General features: G+C 47.2%; 2 protein-coding genes and 1 non-coding gene across 3 annotated transcripts; 2 read left to right on the top strand and 1 right to left on the bottom strand.

Moving 5' to 3' along the window:
• Positions 1-855: 855 nt before the first annotated feature.
• LOC128405927 (U6 spliceosomal RNA) lies at positions 856-962 on the top strand. The gene has a single exon (XR_008328377.1). It is a non-coding gene; the product is annotated as a U6 spliceosomal RNA (small nuclear RNA).
• A 3,727-nt stretch (positions 963-4,689) lies between these two features.
• LOC128405701 (uncharacterized) lies at positions 4,690-7,208 on the top strand. Its single transcript, XM_053372592.1, has 4 exons — positions 4,690-4,909; positions 5,178-5,839; positions 6,515-6,675; positions 6,804-7,208. The coding sequence occupies exons 1-4, from the start codon at positions 4,810-4,812 to the stop codon at positions 6,991-6,993; spliced, it is 1,113 nt and encodes a 370-aa protein (XP_053228567.1). The 5' UTR covers positions 4,690-4,809; the 3' UTR covers positions 6,994-7,208.
• Positions 7,209-8,495: 1,287 nt separating this feature from the next.
• Positions 8,496-13,749, bottom strand: NDUFA13 (NADH:ubiquinone oxidoreductase subunit A13). Its single transcript, XM_053372593.1, has 5 exons — positions 13,603-13,749; positions 11,589-11,667; positions 10,308-10,379; positions 9,044-9,113; positions 8,496-8,702 (listed from the first exon to the last, which is right to left on the bottom strand). The coding sequence occupies exons 1-5, from the start codon at positions 13,700-13,702 to the stop codon at positions 8,583-8,585; spliced, it is 441 nt and encodes a 146-aa protein (XP_053228568.1). The 5' UTR covers positions 13,703-13,749; the 3' UTR covers positions 8,496-8,582.
• Between the last annotated feature and the right edge of the window lie 231 nt (positions 13,750-13,980).

Here is a 13,980-nt window from a genome sequence, read left to right as displayed (position 1 = left end):
GGGGCGAGAGAGAGGGAGAGAGAGAAGCGCCGAGCCGGGAGAATGGGAGGGACGGAGAGGATTCTGGGAAAGCACGCAAAGGACGCAAACCCTCTAGTAGAACGTCATGTCTAAACCAAGGAAGAGGAGGAGGAGGAGCTCCAAAGGGGATGCGGTCAAGATTGAGAGGCTGTAACCCAATGCTTCCGGCTCTGAATTAACATGTGTCCTAGAGGGCGGAGATGAGCTGAGCTTGAGTCTTGACTGATCAATTTATTTTTTTAAAAAAGCACTTTTATTTTTCCCTGAATGTGATTGCGTACGTTGGGGGAAAATGTTCAAAAAATGTTTTTTTTTCTTTTACTTCCTCCACTCACCCACACAATACTTTTCATGAATGCACCTCCACCTGTTGAATTTCTACCTGCGTCGTGAAGAAAGCTATTGCAGATGCCGAAGGAGAACTCCCCATCCCCCTCCCCCCTCTTTTGACCTCTTTGATTCCCCAGTACCTATGAATACCGGAAGCTGCGGTCGAAAACCGGAAATTATGTCCCATCGCAGAAGCACTTTTCCTACCTCTTTGTCCCAAGGTTCACCCGCCCCGTCAGCCTCATTATGAAGACCCCGCCTCCTTTCCCCATCATGCATCGCCAGAGCAATGCCAAGTTTCCTTTTTGGTTTCTCCGATTCTTTTGCTACTTTCCTTTAAAAAACTTCACTCCAGAGGAGAAGAGGCGCAGAATCATTTCCTTTGATTAAAAAATGCGAGAAAGAGTCTAATGGGAAATAATGGCTTTCCATTTGTGGTCACCATAAGCTGATAATATTTCCAGTATCGGAGCTTTATATAGCAACTGCGCGCATGTAGCATACGTGCTCGCTTCGGCAGCACATATACTAAAATTGGAACGATACAGAGAAGATTAGCATGGCCCCTGCGCAAGGATGACACGCAAATTCGTGAAGCGTTCCATATTTTGCAATTATTGCTAAGTGACATTTTGCAATTCTAGCTAAGTGATCCACATGCAAAATATATTCATACATGTATATGTGTTTTTAAAAAATAAATGCATCCTCCCTGCTCTCTTTCCTCCCCCTCTCCACTTTGCTAACCTCATAACCACTTTTGCAATGGGGGGAAGAAGGGCTCTGCCGTAGTATTTGCATAGTAGGCCCATTTAAATCAGTTACCTGCTTATTTGGTTCTCTTTTTTTTCTATTCCCATCTTCTTTCCCCCTCCAATCTCAATTCATTTCCCCTGCCTTTCCCCGAGTTTGTCCCTGCACAACAGCCCTGCCAGGTAGGCTGCAGGTGAAGATGCCCTGCCTGGGCCTCTAGCTCCAGGTTAGACTGTCAGGCAGTAGGGATCCTGGGATGGGGCCTCTCAGGCAGGTAGCCACAGTCCCCCAAGGGGGAGCATGGGATGGGGCCGGCTGGTTGCCAGCATCCCCCAGCCCCTATAAATCTTGGGGTTAGCCTGCCCTGGGGAGAGAACATGCCACGTTTTGGACTTGCTGCTTGATGTTCTGTAGCTGGTGCCAGAGAAGCCAATAAAGCCCCAGAACCCTTTCGGTTCCTGTGTGTGATGCATAGCTGCCAAGCGTCCCTTATTTGGCGGGAAAGTCCCTTATCCCAGCGCTGTGTCCCGCTGCTGTCCCTTCTTGAGGATGTCCCTTAAATTTCCCGGGTTTCAAAGGAAGCAGCTCCTCTCCCTCCCTCCCCGCCGGCCAGGGAGGAGGGAGGCTCCAACTGTGTTGCTTGGCTGCGTTGCTCACCCAATAAGGAGTCTAAGAACGACCGGGGGGTGGAGCTTGCATGCCTTGTGCCAATCAAGTCGGCCGCGTTGCCTGGGGACTCGCCTTTGCTCAGCGCTTCCCAGCGGAGAGGTGACGGTGGTTTCCCTTGCTGCATCCCCTTTGCCGGGTTGCTGCGCTGTGGGAACCACCGCTTGAGGCTTTGTTTGGCTGCTGGCTGGGCTTTCTGCCTTTGGCTTGGAGGGGCTCAGAAGGCGAACATACCTGTGCTGGGAAAATCCCTTATTTTGGCTGCTGATCCCTTATTTCTGAGGCTGCTGGTCCCTTATTTTCAAATCTGTAAGTTGACAGCTATGGTGTGATGCATAGCTGTCAACCTTCCCTTTTTTTGCGGAAAATTCCCTTATTCCAGCGCTGCCTCCCGCTGCTATCCTGGATTGTTAGATATCCCATAGACTGTCCCTGGGACAGGTGAGGCTGCTGATACCTTATTTTCAAATCTGAAAGTTGACAGCTATGGTGTGATGGACTTGGAGAGAGGGCTGGGGAAAGCGACCCCCTCCTTGACCAAGATAATAATAATAATAATAATAATAATAATAATAATAATAATAATAATTTATATCCTGCCCATCTGGCTGGGTTTCCCCAGCCACCCTGGGCAGCTTCCAACAAAACACTAAAATACAATAACCTATTAAACATTAAAAGCTTCCCTAAACATGGCCAAAACCCATTCATCCAGCTGGGAAGGCATGTCGGAACACAAAATGTCTTTAATTATTAGCAGCTAGATACTACCACAAAGCAGCCACTCAGATTTGGGGTGTATTGAGCAGGAGAATTTGGAAGTAGTAGGAAGGAAAATAAGAATATTTGATAGGAGGAAAAGGAAAAGGGAAGTAGATAAAATATCTACAGTCATATGTGGTGGGATTGTCCGCTAGTTAGTGAATTCTGGAAACAGATTGGTATAGAAATAGCGGGAATTGTGGGTAGGAAGGTGGAAATATCTAAATTAATGGTTCTTATTAGCCTGAGTAGCACCGAGTTAAAAATAAAAGAGGAATGTAAATGGGTAAAACTGATGGTAATTGCAGCCAGACAGGTTATAGCGAGTAATTGGAAAAATGCAGAAGAGCTAGGGGTGAACCAATGGAGGAAGAAACTGAAAAATATTATAATTTTAGAATATCTAACTGTGAAGATACACAAAATGAAAGGGTTTAAGGTCAGTGAGAAGGAGGAGGATTGGTTTGAGAAAATATTGAATTATTTGGGCAGGTTTGAACAATTTGGGGCAATTAAAATGTTAAAAGTTAAAAAAAACTTGTGGATGGAGGAGTGTTAACGTATATAATTTTGTACATATGGTTGATTTGAATATGTTATTATTGATTATGTATATCCAATGTATCAGCCGCCTGGGGGGGTTTCACTGTTTGTTTTCACTGTTTGTGTTTTGGTTTTTTTGGTAAAAAAAAATAAAAAATAAAAATAAAAAAAGCAGCTGCTCAGCTGCAAGCTTCCCCAGAAGTCAGATTCCAATCCTCGTCATTCTGAATACATACAAATTTTGTTATCTGGGCTCTAGTGGCCACGTCAGCCGTGCAGAATTCAGCGGCCAGGTTGCAAGACGATTTGAGCATATTGCACTGATCCTGGTCCGGCTGCACTGGCTGCCAATTACTTTCCGGGCCCAATTCAAAGTGCTGCTTTTGACCTATGAAGCCTTAAATAGTTCAGGACCACAATACTCTTTCCATATGAACCTACCCAGACCCTGAGATTGTCATCTGAGTCCCCTCTTTGTATGTGTCCCTTCTGAGGGGCACGAGAACGGGGCCTTTTCTGTGGTGGCTCCCTGTTTGTGGAATGCTCTCCCCAGAGGTGCCATTGCTACATGATCTTCAGGCACCAGGAAAAAACATTCCTTTTTAAAGCGACCTGTGGCATTTACCTGTCTATGGGTAGGATGTTTTAATCTGGGTTTTTAAAAAATAGAATTGTCTTTTAGATTGGCTTTTTCATGCTTGCGTGCGTTTGGTTTTGCTGATTAAAGTATTGTAAGTGCTGTGGCAAAAAAAAGAAAAAGCAACTAATAAATTTATTTAACACTTAATAATATTTCCTCCCAATTATATTTTATTAAATTTCAACTTTTTAAACATATACAATCCAAACACAATTCATCTTTTCTCTTACTTTTGTTGACTTCCCACCCTGTTTTCCAGAGTTGCTCTTTCTCTCTATTATAATCGAATTCCTTCTGTCGCTCATTACTCAAAACCTGCTTGCATGTTCATCATACTATAACATTTATTTAAATAGTCCGAAAAGGGCAACCATTATTCCATAAGAACACACACCATTAGCTTCTCTTAATCCTGCTGTTAATTTTGCACAGGCAAATAATGCATCCTCATAAGGAGCAGAATGAAATTCAAGAGCTCTTGTCCGTCCCGACTCGCACCTTAGTCCTTGGTAACCTTGCCATTTCTTGCAGGAGGAAAAAACAAATATTGTTCGACGGGGCGGCCAAGCTATTATTTAAGCATTATTTCCTTTGTGTGCTTTGTGAGCAGAGTGTTTTGAAGCACTCCAGCCCTCATTGCTTAGATACTAGCTGGGTCTGAACACAGCAGAGAAAATGCCTGCGAAAAAGAAACGCTGAACGGAGCCCCGGAAAGCAGGAAATCTGCCACACAATACGGATTGGGTGGGGCCACACAAGCTGAAGGGTCCCAGCCCCAATACCATCCTCTCAAAAAATTATCCGAAAGGCAGACTATCTTTCAGAGGTGGGCAACGCCATCCTTGCATCTTTCCTGGTCTCCCTTTTCGCCTCCTTTCCCATCATCTCATGCACAGAAATCAGCTAAGCAGTGGTCACTGAGATCAGCTGTGCTAGAGGTCAGCTGCGTGGAGGAGCAGGAGGAAAGAAGCATCTCTCCAGAGCTCAGCTGCTTCGCTGGTGGATGAGCACGGATACTCGTTGCGCTCAGCTCCCACCAGGCGTTGCCCAAACCAGTAAAGTGCGTTGCTCCCTGGAAGAAGACGACAGCCGTGATGCCAGCTGGCTGGGGCTCCCATGAGACAATGAGGCCGCCGCGCATCGTTTGGGCTGATCTCGTGATCCGGGTCCCTCTCCACCAGGGCCGGTCCAAAGGTAACCCCTGTGCAACTGTACTCATTACATGTGCTTCTTTTTGTTTTGTTTTTTCCTGTTTTAATTTTCATCGGTCATTACAGCTGTTCTCTCTGCAGCCCTGCAGAGGGAAGTTTTTTTAATGTTTAATTTTTGTTATGTTTTTATATATGCTGGAAGCTACCTAGAATGGCTGAGGCAGATGGGTGGGCTGAAAATAATAAATTAATAAATCATTTTTTACCACATTGCAAAATGAAATGGAAAAGAATATTATCTGCCATTTCAGTGGCACCCAAAGAGATGCAAGACGCGACCTTTGCGGCAGCCATGAAGCAGCACCAAGGAAGCGAGGGTCACAATTTGGGCCAAAGGAGCAAGAGGACACATCTGCCCCAGCGCTGCCAGGATTGCACCCGAGGAGCCGAGGCGGAAGACAGAAGGGAGCCCATTGCCCCGGCCTGCCATGCAGTGCCTCCCTCATCCGCTCCAGAAAATGGAGACTCTCAAGAAAAACGTGCCGTCCGAACGATCCTCGTCGACCTGAGACCCATCCTGGAGAAAGCATTGGATCTCTCGGACTCTTCTCCAGGGATGTCGGAGAGAGATTCCCAAAACGATGAAGAACATATGCAGATGGAGAGTGGAGATCTCCCCACTGAAGGAGGAGGACACAGCTCAGAGATGGCCACTGCTGCTTCCATAGATACCAGCATCCCTGAGGACACCTTGCCGCCGCTGCCCAGGGCTCCCTTCCGAGCACCCAGTGCCCACGCTGAGAGCACCCACAAGGCCTCTGAGATCTGTCCTCAGTTGGACGACTCGACTGAGCTTGAGGAAACCACGCTGCTGGCTGCGTTGACCCAGGAACCGAAACTCAGAACAGCTGTTTCCTTGCCTAAGATTACACCGCCAGAGCTAGGAGAAGACCATCTATTGCAATCAATCAAGGTAAATTCACACACCCAATATGGGTGCTGTTGTGACCCAGGTCTGTCCGTGCGTGAGGATGGGGATGGGTTTTCAACCAGGGATGAGCAGATTTCTTTTTGGTTCCCTCACCGTCCAAGGCCTGGTTGCTTAGTGCAACTGGAATGCACCTTAAACATGCTCAAGGGCAGAGCCTTGCAGGTGTCCCTATTTTCCAGGTACAGTCACACGTTTACAGAAGGCATCCTGGTTTCTGATTCGATCCTGGAATGCCCCGCTTTTCCTTAGGATGTCCCTATTTTCATCAGAGAAATGTGGGAGGATATGGAAGTTATGCAACACTTGAAGCAAGGAGATAAGTCACTAGACAAGCTCCATCTGAAGGCAGCCCTGGAGAGGGAAGTTTTTTAATGTTTAAAGTTTTATTATGTTTTCATATATGTTGGAAGCTGCCCAGTGTGGCTGGGGCAACCTAGTCAGATGGGCAGGGTATAATTAATAAAATGATGATGATGATGGAATAGGGCATTCCTATTTTCATCAGAGAAACATTGTAGGGTATGCCCTTGTCACTGCAAAGTCATGCCTCTCTTCCTACCTTCTTGGGTCAAGCGTTGGACGTGCCCCCAATTTAAAACAATACCTTGCCTCTTTCTCTTCCCGCCCCACTCCGCTCGCCTGCCCCGCTTCCCCCAGCCTCCCGCCTCCCCCCCAGACTTCCATCTCCCCACACAGCTGCTGCTGCAGAGGCTGCAGGAGACGACCACCAGCCGGCATCACTCGCTGATCGCGCAAGTCCTGAGTTCACTGCGGGAGGAACTCTTGATGGAAGAGCAGCGGCTGCCTTTGGATGGTGGGTAAGGAAACTTCTTTCTCCCAGGCGCACAGATGTAAGATGGGGCACACCTGGCTTGCAAAGGATCTAGGGGTCTCAGTGGACCACAAGGTGAAGAGATTCATCCTCTCTCTCTCTCTGCACTTCCAGGGACAAGGCAAGCCCCCTCCTGCAGCTGCCCAGCATCAAAGCTCCAGAAAGGAAGACGGGAGGCCAGAAGGTGAAGCCTTTCAAGCCCAGCCAAGTGGCCACTGAAAGGATGCTTGGCAAGTTCACCTGGCGCAGGTGCCACAGGTCTGTCTATGGGGCCGGCTCAGCCCCACAAGCCACAGACCTTTGAGTTGCTGCAAGGTCTTTTATTAAAGATGATGTTGCTGTTGTTACAAGACAAACAACTTAAGATCATTGGTTTCTATGGGTCCATTCTGACCCACAGAAGTTTTGCTGATAACAGGGGTTTGAACTGAACTTTACTCAGAATAGAACCCACTAAAATTAATCGACCCAAGCCAGTCAATGTCTTTGGATCTCAACAGCTCTACTACTCAAGCTGAACCAATTATTTTGCAAGGTTATATATATAAATAGATAGATAGATATAGATAGATATAGATGATAAAAATAGATTCATGATTGTGGGGGTCTGTTTTTTTCTTAAATAAATAAAATGAAGTCCAGTGTGCCGGCTTTAATTTTTTGCTTTTTGGACCTGTGACTGTGGCTGTTCATAGAATTGGAAGGGACCCCCAAGGGTCATCTAGCCCAACCCCCTGCGATGCGGGCTTCGAAGCCAAAGAAAGAATCCCAAGCAGACAGCCATCCAACTGGTTTAAAAACCTCCAAGGAAGCAGAGTCCACCATCTTTAGACAGGTTTCCTAACCACACAATCCTATCCACATCTACTCAGGCAAAAGCTGAGCTCAGCAAGGAGTTACTCCCAGAATAAGTGTGTACAGGATCAGGGCCTGAGCAGCTGCATAATTTCTGGATGCAAGTCTGTAAACACACACATACCACATTTCATTATTCTAGTGGTGAAAGCACACCAGACAGCATTTTTTCCAATTTCAGTCCCTCCGCATGTTTTTCTCTTTCGGGGGCAATTTTATTTATTGAATTCATATTCCGCCTAGTCCTCCAAGGAATTCAAGATGGTTGTTAAGGTTAACAGCCCTTAACCTTATCCACAGAACATTAAATTTGATGTAATTTGGCACTGATCCGTTAAAAATTTGGAGAAACCAATAAATATTAATTGGCAAATAAGAAAAAGAGAGAATCTTATCTGCAGAACAACAGTCCTGTGAGGTAGGCTAGGCTGAAAGGCAGCGATCGTCCCTCAAGGTCCCAGCCATGGAGCTTCATGGCTCAGCTGGAATTTGAACCTTGGCACCCCATCTCAGAGTCTGATGCTCTAAGCCATGCATAGGCAAACTCCGGCCCTCTAGATGTTTGGGACTACAATCTCCATCATCCCTGAACACTGGTCCTGTTAGCCAGGGATGATGGGAATTGTAGTCCCAAACATCTGAAGGGCCGGAGTTTACCTATGCCTGCTCTAAGCACTACACCTTGCTGCCTTTCTCTTGGACTCTCAGCTGCTCACCCATCGGAGCCCCTGTCAAGATCTTGCCCACTCCCAACACCCCGAAATGGTTAAGACTTGCAGTGCTGATAACAGCAAGGTCGCAGGTTCAATCCCCATATGAGAAAGCTGTTTATTCCTGCACTGCAAGGGGCTGGACTGGAAAATCCTCAGGGTCCCTTTCACCTCTGTGATTCTATGACATAAGAGGGAGGATGGTTACAGGAGCACAACAGAAACACGCAACGGAAATGTGTTCCCTTCCAGATTTGTTTATTGAGAAATATATTGTGAGAAACGGGCTGCCCACCCCACAGCCCTCTCCCCTTGCCTCCCGGGCAGCTCACACGTAGAACTGGCACCCGAATTTCATTTCTTCCTGCTTGCTCTGCGGGTGCAGGAAGTAGAGCTCGTCTATCGTGGGGTTCGTCCAGCGGGTGGTGTGGTAGCGGGACTCGCCCACCTGCAGGGAGGAAGAGGAGAAGCTATCAACAATCTGTCGGCCTCACCTGGGTCAGGCAACAAGGAACTTAAAAGAACAAAAAATAACCCAATATCCTTATGATAAGTGATACCACCTCTGACCACTTATCGTGGGGGCAATGAGGTTCAGTCTGGCAGCTTCCTTTGGTCGCTTGGGAGAGCCCCTAAGCTCGCCATAGGTGAGCGCTAATTCAAAAGAGGACGCTCTCATTCCACTGTACAAGGGACTTTGCTCTTTTAAGGCCACGGGGGTGGGAAAGTGCTTGAGCAACCCCATTTTTTTACACTGCACCCCAGAATCATCCCCAGGTTGGTCCTCACCTGCCAGTCGGGGACGTCCTTCATGATCTTGGCTTCCTCGTCCAAATTCTGCCGCAAGAGGCGCAGGGTCCTTTAAGAGGGAAGACGAGAGATGGACAAGAAAGTGAGGCACAAAATGAAAACAGCCGAGTTGCACAAGTCTGTTGATTTCAATGGATCTACTCAGGTGTCAGCGGGTTATTTCTGCGGGTTGGAAGCTGGCTTATCTGCATTTTTATTTGATCCATTGCTAATTATCACAGCAACACCTGCTTGGAGAAGGACCTGGGTGTAACTCAAGGATTTTGCAGGCTTCTGGCCACTAAGCAGAGGTTGGGTGGCCATCTGTCATGGATGCTTCAGCTGAGATTCCTGCATTGCAGAGGGTTGGACTAGAGGACCCTTGAGGTCCCTTCCAACTCTACAATTCTATGGGGGAAAAAACCTAAAAAGCTGGCAGAGCCAGTGCTTTGACTCCCAGACTATAAATACCCACTTTTGATGGAACGTGGGTACTGCCATGCGCAACATTGATAAGACTCTCCCAGCTCAAACAAGCGAATGAAGCAATGATGAGGCTTTCAAGTTCGCTTGCAAAAGATGAGCATAGATAGCCAGGTAATGTCGAAAAGCATGGAGCAAGAGGCTGGGCACATCTTTCCTTTCCTTTGATAGGGTCCCTGCTAATCACTGGCAGTTTAAATATGGACACACTTGCATTAAGAGCTCAAGGTTGCATCTTTGGCTAAACCTCTTCTGTGTTTTAGAAACTGAACGAGGGCATTTGCACGTAAACGCTGGCGAGCTGAACGAAGCTTACTCCCAGGATCACAGTCCGACTGACCCAAATAACACAGCAACACACGATTATTAACAACAACAACAACAATAATAATCCAATTTCTTACCCACCCTGCACTTTCAGGTCCCAATCACAACAACTTAAAATCCAATATTTAAAACACTTTAATGGTTTTAATGATGCAAACCACCTTGGTATATATTTTTAAATTGATGGAGCAATATACAGATTTTTAAAAAAAGAAATAAGTACACACTGCCCCCTGGTTTGTTTATGGGTATGCTTACTGGATCAAGGCAAACACCTGCGTTTGGGGCTCTCCTCGGGGAGGGGCAGTGCCACAGCGGCTATCACAACAAGCCCCCTGGGCTTCTAAACCCACCACAACTTCACGAATTCTGAGGTCTATGTCCATAGAGAAAGGAAGGACCCAGGAGGGGCGCGTCACTTGCTTCAGAGGAATCCCGTGGGATCCACACATACCTCCGGTCGTTCTCCGCCAATAGAAGAGGATAGATGGCAATCCGTGTCTCCAGTTCCTCAATGTTCAGACGTCTGGCGAAGGGAGAAACACAACAATAACAACACCCCGCCCATCTGATTGGTTCAGCTTCTGGGTTTGACAGTGGGGAGGGAGGAATCCTGTTGCGTTCTGCGCATGCAACAACAGGTGAATCCTGCCCCTTGTTTCTCTTTTCCAGCGGTACTCTTTAACCAGGGTTTCTCAACCTTGGGTCTCCAGCTGTTTTTGGACTACAACTCCCATCAACCCTGGCAGTGATCAGGGATGATGGGAACTGTAATCCGAAAACAGCTGGACACCCAAGTTTGAGAAACGCTGCTTTTAACATATTGGTGGAGTATTATATCCCCATGACGCTTGGCCACTGAAGTTGACAAGTCTGTAGCTGCTTAGTGTGTGTGAACATGCACCAGAGTCAAACACAGAGGAAGGCATCTGCAAGGAAGTTGGGAATGGACAGAAGGCTGCCTCGCTAGGGTGGTCCATGCCCTGGTTATCTCCTGCTTGGACTACTGCCATGCGCTCTGTGACTTGGAAACAGCCCTGTTTAGGGAAGTTTTTAATGTCTGATGTTTTATTCTGTTTTTAATCTGTTGGGAGTCGCTCAGGGTGGCTGGGGAAACCCAGCCAGATGGGTGTGGTATAAATAATAGAAGATTAATAGTAGCAATAATAATAATAATAATAGTAATAGTAATAGTAATAGTAATAGTAATAATAATAATAATAATAATAATAATATAATACCAGTCCTGAAATATCTTCACTGGCTCCCAGTCCGTTTCAGAGTCCAATTCAAAGTGTTGGTGCTGACCTTTAAAGCCCTAAACGGCCTCGGTCCAGTATACCTGAAGGAGCGTCTCCACCGCCATTGCTCAGCCTGGACACAGAGGTCCAGCTCCGAGGGCCTTCTGGCAGTTCCTTCCCTGTGAGAACTGAGGTTACAGGGAATCGGTGGCTCAGTGTCCAACCCTCATTGTACAGCATGAGACTCTTAAATCTGAGGGTCATGGGTTTGAGCCCCATGCTGGGCAAAAGATTCCTGCATTGCAGGGGGTGGACTGGATGACCCTTGGGTTCCCCTCCAACCCTACGATTCTCTGACCGCTGGCTGCTGGGAGTCCAATGGAAGGTGGGCAAGTCTGATGTGGAGGCTTAGATTTTGCAAGAGAAAAGGGTCGTTTCAGCTTCTTTCATCTCCCACGCAGCAGCTACTCAGCAGAAAGGCTAGAGAAACTCACCTCCTCTCTCGGTTCCACTTCACTATATTGTAATAGCCGACGATGAGGGTCCCCAGTCCAATTGCAAAGAGGCTGTAGCCTGGGGAAGGAGAAACACAAAACAAAAGGGTGAGAGCATTCAGCAATTGCCTATACAAAGATCCCTTGAATTAAGGTTACTAGTCCACATTGAGGTTCTGGCTGCTTTGACAGCTATTGCCTTTTGGATGGAGAAATTAAGCTGAGAAGCTGTTCCAATGGCCAGTTCTAGTACTATAATGCTCGACCGAGTAAAGATTATTGTCTTTGTACCCGAAAACTGATTCTGAGCACTCCCTATCATTTGTGAATTGCATATGCATATCATTGATTTACTGAACTGGCATGTGCTGCCTTAACAAAATGTTTGTTTATAGGTTTTTCCTTGTACTTTTAGGGGCATTTTTCATTGTTATTTGGTTGGCTTTTGATGCTGCCCTGTTTGGGCTTCGTTTGCAGAACGAGCAAACAAATGATAGATGATAAAGAAAGAGAGGACACATGTGAGCCCCTGAACATTTTGTCTCCCCCAACCCTTTGGAGAAGAAAAAGAGAGTGGGACTTGACCTCTATGCAGCGGTACCTTGGTTCTCAAACTTAATCTGTTCCGGAAGTCCGTTCCAAAACCAAAGCATTCCAAAACCAAGGCACGCTTTCCCATAGAAAGTAATGCAAAATGGATTAATCCGTTCCAGACTTTTAAAAACAACCCCGAAAACAGCAATTTAACATGGATTTTCCTATCTAACGAGACCATTGATCCATAAAATGAAAGCAATAATGTACTCCAGTCATACAATCAATCAATCAGTAGCTGAACTGGGTTCTACACAGTCACAAAAACAAAAAGAGAGAACTGTAAAAACATAAATGCAAAATAAATAGCAAAAACAAAGAGACCTCAGCGTAACACTCAAAACAAAAGTGTGGCACTCAAATCGGAAGCATAACACTCCAAATGGAGCATGTTAGGCTTCCGAAAAAAGTTTGCAAACCGGAACACTTGCTTCCAGGTTTGCAGTGTTTGGGTTCCAAGTCCCCCCCACCCCCCGGTAAATCTTTATTGGTTTAAAATACAGATGTAAATGATCATTTACAATGAAGGTAAATATAGAAAAATTCAGTACAGAAGAAAAAACATCATGACATAAGAGTAAGAAAAAAGTTACAAAGACGAAAAAGAAAAGAAAGAAAAGATGAAGGGAAAAGGAAAAAAACAACCCCAAACATTTATACAAAATCATATTCATCAAATAAAAATTTCTACTTAAAACTTCCAATCATTCTCATTATATTATTTCTATTACCATGGTTTTGTCGCACAAAAATTAATGAAACGAATACCTTAGTGGGATATACGAAAAAGGATATAACGCAAAGCTGGGTTCCAAGTTGTTTGAGAACCAAGGTCCCACTGTACAGTGGTACCTCGGGTTAGGAACTTAATTTGTTCTGGAGGTCCGTTCTTAACGTGAAACTGTTCTTAACCTGAAGCGGCACTTTAGCTAATGGGGCCTCCTGCTGCCACTGCAGCGCCTGAGCACGATTTCTGTTCTTATCCTGAAGCAAAGTTCTTAATCCGAGGTACTATTTCTGGGTTAGCAGAGTCTGTAACCTGAAGCGTATGTAACCCGAGGTACCACTGTAACGCAAAGCTGGGTTCCAAGTTGTTTGAGAACCAAGGTCCCACTGTATTCCCACGACATGAGGCGCCCCTGACTGCGCTCCCCCTTTCAGAGGAATCCTGGCCCCCAGGCGACCCTCAGAGGCCCCCCCCAGGCAGGGGGCCAGGCTGGGAAGGGGGGCCAATGAGAGTGGACCCCGCCACTCGGGGAGCCGGGACTTGTGTTGGGGGTGGGCAGGTAGTTAGGTATTTCTCTTGTTTTCCTTGATTTTTGGGGATGGGTCTCCCCCCGCCCCTTTCTGACCCAGCTGCCCGAGCCCCCCCTCCCCCCACCTCCGAGGGACCCAGGCGTCCGGGCGCCCCCCTCCTCACCCGAGAGCCCCCTCCGGGGCAGGTTCCTCTTGTAGTCGATGGGGCCGTATCCGCCCGGCGGCGGCATGTCCTGCTTCACCTTCCCGGCTCCCGCCGCCATCTTGGAAGCGGGACGAGCGCTCCGGGCAGCGCGCCCTCTGACGTCAGAGCCGCCGCCGGGCGCCTTGGCGTGACGTCGCCCCCGCCCCCTGCCGGAGCAAGCGGAACCCCGGCCGCCCTCTCCGTGCTACCGTAAGCCCACGAGCAGAGGCGCACGCCATTCTTGGGAGCAGGGCGCAGTTCAGAAAGGAGCGATCCTCAGGGCTCTTAGCCAAGGCTTGCAATTGAAATACAAAGACGTTGCTCTGTTTTTCCCCCGCCCTCAGCTGACTTCCCTGG

Source organism: Podarcis raffonei, chromosome 18 (genome assembly GCF_027172205.1).
Source record: "Podarcis raffonei isolate rPodRaf1 chromosome 18, rPodRaf1.pri, whole genome shotgun sequence".
Lineage (NCBI taxonomy): Eukaryota > Metazoa > Chordata > Lepidosauria > Squamata > Lacertidae > Podarcis > Podarcis raffonei.
This window is presented reverse-complemented; position numbering and strand designations above follow the sequence as displayed.

What these genes read in the sequence shown, in the direction of transcription:
- LOC128405701 (XM_053372592.1), top strand. Translation starts at nt 4,810, where the DNA reads ATGCCAGCTGGCTGGGGCTCCCATGAGACAATGAGGCCGCCGCGCATC. An exon ending in CCACCAGGGCCGGTCCAAAG is followed by an intron (nt 4,910 to 5,177) that starts GTAACCCCTGTG and finishes CTGCCATTTCAG; the next exon opens with TGGCACCCAAAGAGATGCAA. An exon ending in ATCTATTGCAATCAATCAAG is followed by an intron (nt 5,840 to 6,514) that starts GTAAATTCACAC and finishes CGCTTCCCCCAG; the next exon opens with CCTCCCGCCTCCCCCCCAGA.
- NDUFA13 (XM_053372593.1), bottom strand. Translation starts at nt 13,702, where the DNA reads ATGGCGGCGGGAGCCGGGAAGGTGAAGCAGGACATGCCGCCGCCGGGC. An exon ending in GCCCCGGAGGGGGCTCTCGG is followed by an intron (nt 11,668 to 13,602) that starts GTGAGGAGGGGG and finishes CTCCTTCCCCAG; the next exon opens with GCTACAGCCTCTTTGCAATT. An exon ending in AAGTGGAACCGAGAGAGGAG is followed by an intron (nt 10,380 to 11,588) that starts GTGAGTTTCTCT and finishes TCCCTTCGCCAG; the next exon opens with ACGTCTGAACATTGAGGAAC.